At 43.9% G+C, this 7919-nt stretch overlaps 1 protein-coding gene across 1 annotated transcript; it reads right to left on the reverse strand.

Moving 5' to 3' along the window:
• Positions 1-3585: 3585 nt before the first annotated feature.
• LOC135830959 (uncharacterized) lies at positions 3586-7759 on the reverse strand. Its single transcript, XM_065343194.1, has 4 exons — positions 7469-7759; positions 5976-6252; positions 5519-5648; positions 3586-4313 (listed from the first exon to the last, which is right to left on the reverse strand). Exons 1-4 carry the CDS (start codon positions 7590-7592, stop codon positions 4188-4190), a joined length of 657 nt encoding a protein of 218 aa, XP_065199266.1. The 5' UTR covers positions 7593-7759; the 3' UTR covers positions 3586-4187.
• Between the last annotated feature and the right edge of the window lie 160 nt (positions 7760-7919).

Consider the following 7919-nt stretch of genomic DNA (forward strand, 5'->3'; position numbering starts at 1 on the left):
AAACCCTCGCGCCGACGGACGCAGTTGTGAGGGAAAAAACCGGGTGTATATCCCCAATGGCGATTAGGCATCATGTAGGTATGGCAAGCACACACCAGATGCCATATTTGCAACTAAAAATATTTCGCGAGAAATCATTTCTCGCCTATCTCGCTGCGCATGCGCTCGGCCGGCGAGAAATACAACTATTATTACTTATAATACTTGTTCTGATCTAGCTGTGCTGGTGACCAGTCATGTGGTATGTGTGATTGCCCGCCGGATAACTTCGCTTCTGGTGCGTGACGTACAGATCTTGGCTATACTGACGTGATCGGTCAGCTGGCCTGACCATACACACCACACACACACACACACACACACACACACACACACATGTACACCCACGCACCACACGTACACGCATGCATGCGCAGACACGATTTAAAGTGCTGTGGATCGGGGGATGGACCTGAGCTACGCATGACGCTACTGCACACCGTCTCTTACGTAACTTCGGTAATAATAATTGTCAATGTTGGAATGCGCCCATGCAAGTGCGTTTGTAGGATACCATTATGTCTGGGAGACAGTTCTCTATTACTATTTGCATACTGCTTTTTTTATGCTCTGCATGCATAATTGTAGCCAGAATTTCCATCTTTCAGTGAATTTCTTAGAAATGTATAATAGCAGCAGTGCATTCATATTTTCCTAGGGATTTTATGCCCTCATCCTACCATTAATATTATGCGTCTGCATCTGCAGCTTGACTTGATTTTTGGAGTGTATGTATGTGGGGATGGGAGGGGGGGGGGGGACAACAACGCAAATCTTCTCTATTTTTCTTATGCCGGTAATGGGTTACACGGAAAAGATTACTGTGTCTGTCCTGAATTACATAGGTGCACCTACATGTGAATGTAACATTACCAGAATAGGAAACAAGCTCCATTGCTAGATCCACTATAATATTTATTCTGATTATAATCGATTCAAGTATCGTAAAGCGAGATTTTCTAAATCTTAAAAATAATAACAGTGTTGACAATGAGCCTTCATGAATACAGCTGTCTCCTGGGCAAATAAGGAAATGAATTCGTCGTGGCCTTGATCTGCATCCAGAGGAGCTCTGCTTTTATGCAACTAGACCTATGTCGGATCAGTCGGTGCATTTTGGAGTCGATGGGCATGCGTTATTCTTCTCATACTGCTGTTCCTGTGACTGTGCCTGATCAGTACGGTGTTCATCCTGGGTACCATGGCAACAACTAGGTCTGGATCTCAAGTGTACGCCGGGAGGCTCCAGCAAGGAAACATCCGGAGCAGATTGTTTATGCCACCTAGATGCAGTAGCGCTGCTGACATCAGTGTAAAACTGTGCTACTACCATTTGCTGCCAACAATAATAATTATCATACAAATTGATCTCGCCAATAATAATTATTTCGCTTTGCATACTGTGTGGTGGACTTGGTATATGCATGGGTCAAACTAAACCCTACCCTGGTTACACCCAAGCCTAATTAATTTCTACGGGATAGTTGCCAGCGCAGGGCCCTTGATATGCTTGTTTTATACCTTAAAGTCATCATAAACTTCATAAAAAACAGCCCTTTGTTCTGATCTAGCTGTGCTGGTGACCAGTCATGTCACCGTCAGACATGTGGTATGTGTGACTGCCCGCTGGATAACTGCGCTTCTGGTACGTCACGTACAGATCTTGGCTATACTGACGTGATCAGTCACGCGGCTCCTGCTGTCCTGACCATACACACACACACACACACACACACACACACACACACACACACACACACACTACTACTACTACTACTACATGTACTATCAATCAGCTACCCATTGGGGTCACGCCGCCCTCCACTCATAGAACTGAGCGCAAGGTGAGGGGCAGTGGCGCAAACAAAACAGGAAGTACAGCAAATGAATTGAAAAAAGGAAATCAAAACAAGCTGCCATATTGATGGAAAGGGACTCACAAACAGAGGAAGGAATTATCACAAACCAGATGAGCAGTCTGCTGTAGGTCCACTATAAGTATAACATGCAACGACTGAAAAAAGGAACAAAATAAATGTGAACATGATGTTCTGTTCAACAATAACGTCTGTACGCGTACTGCTTCGGCCTTCATGCACCAGGGAAGCACAATCTTGAGCTGGAGGGTGGGCACCGAACGTCCCACGAGGGCTCCACAAGACGTACTTTCACGAAACGACGAGGAGTATAGACACACACACACACACACACACACTTGTACTTGTTGCTCACTGCCAAAACTGGTCGCGCGGGTTTCACCAGGAGAGGGGAGAGAGACTCAAAAGGAATCTTGGGAAGATGAACCGCCCAACGACCGACACCCCCTAGGCCCTGAAATCTCCAAAACTCTGGGTGGACTTCAAAATGATCCCACTTATGGGCTCACCACACCTCAGTAAGTGGGTGAGGACAAGGTGCAGAAAAAGGATTTGCGGCATCAGGGTATCCGTCCCGGGATCCAACTGCAGTTACCCCTGCCCCCAGTGAAGGTAATACTTGCTACTACTAGTGTGGGTGGCTAAATCAGAGTGGATCTGATATAAGTGTCACTACACACACATGTACACCCACGCACCACACGTACACACACGCACGCGCAGACACGAGTGCTGTGGACCTGAGCTACGCATGACGCTACTGCATAACGTCTCTTACGTAACTTCGGTAATAATTGTCAATGTTGGAATGCGCCCATGCAAGTGCGTTTTTAGGGTACCATTATGTCTGGGAGACAGTTCTCTATTACTATTTGCATAGTGCTGTTTTTTATGCTCTGCATGCATAATTGTAGCCAGAATTTCCATCTTTCAGTGAATTTCTTAGAAGTGTATAATAGCAGCAGTGCATTCATATTTTCCCGAAGGAATGTTATGCCCTCACCCTACCATTATGCGTAGGGAGGGCCCGAATATGCTTGTGCATATTTTCGCATATTTTGGTCCTTTTGACACAAGGTCGCATAAAGTAGCAAATCTAGCATATTGTACCAAATGTAGCATATTATTTTGCTACAAGGAGCAACGAATTCGCATAATTATAGGGCAGATTGCGGAAATGGACAAGGAAACTTACCACGGCACGCTCGGTCAGGGAACACTTCCAAACTTAGCCCGGAAGGAAAATGCTCATCCAAACACGGGGCGAAAATTTGACCCGAGAAGAGAGTGTCCGCGACTCAAGATCGCATAAAGTAGCAAATCTAGCATATTGTACCAAATGTGGCATATTTTGCTACAAGGACTCAAGGAGCAAAGAATTCGCATAATTATCACTGATATCAGTTCGTATTTCAAGCATATTTCCAGCATATTTTTCTGCTTTTGTGTGATTTCGAAGCATATTTTTAAGCAAGTGACCAATATGCGAAAAGCATAATATGCGAAATTTTTGAGCATATTTGGGCCCTCCCTAGCCCTATAGCCTAGTGTAGATACATTTTCATCAGCAAAGTGGTTCCCAAGGCAACGCTCGAGGTGTGTGTTCATGAGCCTTATTTTTAAAAGGAGAACACTTCCTCTGTTTCTGATTCATTTTTTCCTTCTTGGGTTGTGCCTGTACTTGTATTTTCCAGCATAAGACTTGTGTAATGATAATTGTCATACCACCAAAAACAAGCGTACGCACAGGTACTTGTAAACACTTTAAAAAAAATTCAAAAGTAGCACGCACATGTATGGTAGTAAGCAAGGAAGTGAGTGGTGTTGCACAGCATAATAGCTGTCTTGGGTATAAAACTTAGAAGAGCAACTGTACTCGTCCAGGTGTATTTTCAATGATAAATGGAACTGCATACATGTATGTGCTACATGATAATAATTGCCACCATGACAGATTGGGGCAAGTAATAGGGAGTAAAGATCATATAAGGCTAGCAATTTGCGAAATGTGCAATTTGTATGGATCCTGCCAAGAGTAACGTACAGACTGAACGTTCTATTTTTTTAATGCACAATTGGAAAATATGACTTGTAACTTCTAATGAAGTGTTGCTAAGGAATAGTACAAAAATGCATGGCAATCAAGGGCACCAGCTTATTTATATGGTAGCTGCGCAAGCTCCAGCAACGGTGCCCATCGTACCTGTACATCTGTCAGTGTCGTAATGTGTGATCAAGGTAAAACTGAACTCAGGTCATTGCTCAACAAACTCAGTGGCTCTTGATGTCTCTCAATAATGATATAACGGGATTTCTAAGTTGATTTCTCCTGGACAGCTCCACACCACGGCATGCCTGCGTGGGAATATCAGCCGCAGGATCAGCAGGAATGTTCAGCTGCAACAGAATCATCAAAGTATGTAGCATTATAATCAAAGACAAAATGATGCTATATGCAGCAAATATTAATTAAACTTCCTCGAACTACAGTAAGTATCGTTTATAAAGTGACCGGATATAATGATATACCGGTTATAGTGATAGAACACGTCAAAATCAAAATCAAATCAGAAAAAATACAGCTAAAATATCACTATATACACTATTATCGGCTATACCGATATATCGCTTATTGTGATGGACTTCAGGAAGCAAACCATAATTATTATCAAATGTACAGGAAAATATCGCATTATAATGATCAAGAGTGATGATCACAAAACAATTGTTTTTTTTTGTGTTGGCCGATTTTCTTCACTGTTTTCTGACCAGACAACATTCGCTCCTTGATCGCATCTTTTTGCTTGGTGATTGTTGAAACGCTCGACTGAGGCACACCAAACTTTTTTCCTACGGCAGACTGAGACACGCTAGGGTTTCTCTCTACGAACTCTACAATCATTCAGCTTTCTTCTCAGTGGAAAGACAAACTCTCTTTTTCGGCGGAGGCTCCATGACCAGACCTTTCACTGGGGAACAACTTGGCAACTAAACAGGAAGGACAGCGAAGCCCAGACTTTCAGGTTAGCTACTGTCACGAATGTCACTCGACGTACTCATGATCTCTTTTTGATCTCGTTGGACACCGAGTAGATTCTACGCGAGTACGGATCCAGCTCAGGCTTTTTTTTGGAGAACACGCTGAAGAAGCAGCCATGCCACATGATGTATCGAAGTACTAGTACATGTACAGTCTGTACTCGTACTGCACTGCCATGCATGCACTGCTCTGTGTCATGCACCGGTACTCAGTCCGCGGAGCATGCATGCACTTTCAGCATGCTTTTTCCAGCGTGTACGCATCATTTCATGTGCAGTCATGTGCCATGTGTCGGTCAAACATGCAAATCGGCTATAGTGATGCACCGGATATAGTGATACATTTTCGAAAATCAAAGGGGCACGTTATATCCGATATTTACTGTACTATCATTCATTGCTTAAATAAAATAATACATAGTCGATGTATACGGATAACTAGTAGTCTACACAATGCTTATGCTGACAAAATGTGTTACAGTCAATCTTAGAACCCCTTGAGCAAACACCAACACCGACCAATGCATTCCTAACACGGAAATGAAAATCTTTCAAGGCCTTACAAGATTGAGATGAATTTCCTCTCGCCTCCGCCAGCTCACACTGTTCGTGGACTCTTCCGCAAGATTCATCGAGATGTGGTGAAGTGGTTTACCATTGAACGCCATGACCACTTCAAGCCTACCGTCATCGCTACATTTGCATTGAAAAAAGTAAAAAATAAATAAAATCTATATCTAGTACGCTGTAAAAAAATCTCAACACTCTTACTGTTTTACTGTACACTTTAGAACATCCAATGCTTTACTCGTAACGAATAGGTTATCATTAACCCTCTGAAACCCAGCATATTTCTAGCACCTTTTCTCCTCTTGTCCTTTGCGAGTTCTCAAATACATGCTTTCATAGGGTGCACTCAGTCTAAGTAACAGGAATGAAATCTACCCAGAGTCGCATGCCCTGAGTGGTTAGAAACAGTAATCATGCACGAAAAATGTCTTGTCATGTTCCACGACTTACGGTTTAATGACGGGGATCTGAAAGATTGCCGTCGGCCTGACGTGACACAGGCCAATTTTCCACTCGCTGAAGACGACTTTCTTGCGTATCAAGTGCGTGCCGTTGCTGCGGACTTCAAAAATGTCCAGTTTTTCATCAGTTTCACATGCGAACACGGCATCATTCTGTTCATGAAAGCCTTGGAGCAGTGTTGACTTCAACGCGAGGGCAAAAGTGAGAACAAGCCGGGATCTGTTCTCTCCTCTCATTTCCGTAGAAACAGTGATGAAGGTTTTCCCTGGAAAAAGAGACAAAATGACAGCCAAAACAGTCATCACATTAGCTTCTCTTTCCACTGCTCATGTACATCTTCAAAGATAACTCTAAACACGTTGACGTTATTGTGTTCTTTCTTGTCTTGATCAGCTGAAAGGTTGTAATGGTATGTTAGGTACTGATTGGTTCTGATAACCTAATCTTAAGGAGGCGCAAGGTCGGCATGCGTTGCAATGTAATAGCAGCAACTGGCCCCGGGTTGCCAATTTGCCATTATTACCAAAGACGAACGGAAAGGTGCATCCTTATCCTCGCTCATCTTCTTGTTCCTGAAAAGAATACGCCGAAAGCCGCGTTTAGTTCGTCCTTCTCTGTAATCAGGAAGCTATTCCTTCAATGAGCAGCAGTCGCCTCGGCGAAGAAAGTTAGCTTCATGAATCCAGTTTTCACTCCTCAGCTTGCTTCAAAGTGCGTTGATCTATAACTCATTCACCTGTTGACCCTTTCGCAGCGCAAGGTATGTTACTGGAGAAGCATTCAGCCATTGTCTTGCAGCATTTTCCAGGGTACGCAGAAGGCTACCGCAGCGGTCCTCGTCGCATTCTGCTCTACAGAGCACGCTATCCCCTTCCCAGCATAGACTGACCGCATTACCGTATTCAGGGTGGCACTCCCAGCGATAGAGCGGAAATCACGAGCAGAACTAACCAATATGGAGATGGGGTTCATCGGTGACTTGTTGCTGAACGTGATCACTCCAGAAGGTGCCTGTATCATCCTCCTCCTCATCATCATCATAGAGAAAGCATCATCATCATCATCATCATCATCATCGTTATCACCAGTACCACCAGTACCATCCTCCCGAGGCAACAACTAGACATAGCGTTGAAGGGTGATGATTGCGAATGACAATGTCACATGCGACTGAAATCATGACTGCTGGCATTGCATCGTCCGTCCAGACACATACACACAATATGATTATTATAATCTATATTTAGCATTCATATTTTCATGTAGATCTACATGGCTGTATAAATATAATGCAGTGAAAAGGCCTACGTACGATATCAAGTCACCAAATCCCTGATGGTGACGGTCACACATCACATCAATATCTATCCATTGAAATAAATCACAGGAATCTAGCTTTCCAGAAAAAAACAGGACCCCAAAAATAAATAATTTATAGTGCAAATGAAAACTTCCACCATTCCACCTCTCTTTTCTCTCACCGGAACATTCTTCCTTCTCACTACTATCGACGCACGGTGAAGTACCTCCTGGATGTGGTATGTCCAAGGCAGGGCAGACGAACGGACTGGATTCCGACTTTGGTGGCGCTGCTCCGTTACACATCGTGTACTGTTGAGAGGTCTTTGCTTCCTCAGCAGACGGTTAGGTTTCGATTCGGCTTGCTGGTGGCAAGGTTCAAAGCGGACTAACCGTCTCAAACTCTGCGCCTTTCCTTTACTACTGCCGTAGACTGCGTAGTTCATGAAGTCCCGGCCTGGTGACTGGTGTGGCAACAATACTAGCCGTGTCCCACTATACTACTATGACTAAGTTTCCGTATGAGCCTTGAGAGCCGATGACAATCAGTCTCTGTTCGTGACTGTACAGTGTACCATGGTGTACGTACGTACAAGGAATATGGAGCATATTTTAGTAGAACAGGCCAGCACT

Source organism: Sycon ciliatum, chromosome 1 (assembly GCF_964019385.1).
Source record: "Sycon ciliatum chromosome 1, ocSycCili1.1, whole genome shotgun sequence".
Lineage (NCBI taxonomy): Eukaryota > Metazoa > Porifera > Calcarea > Leucosolenida > Sycettidae > Sycon > Sycon ciliatum.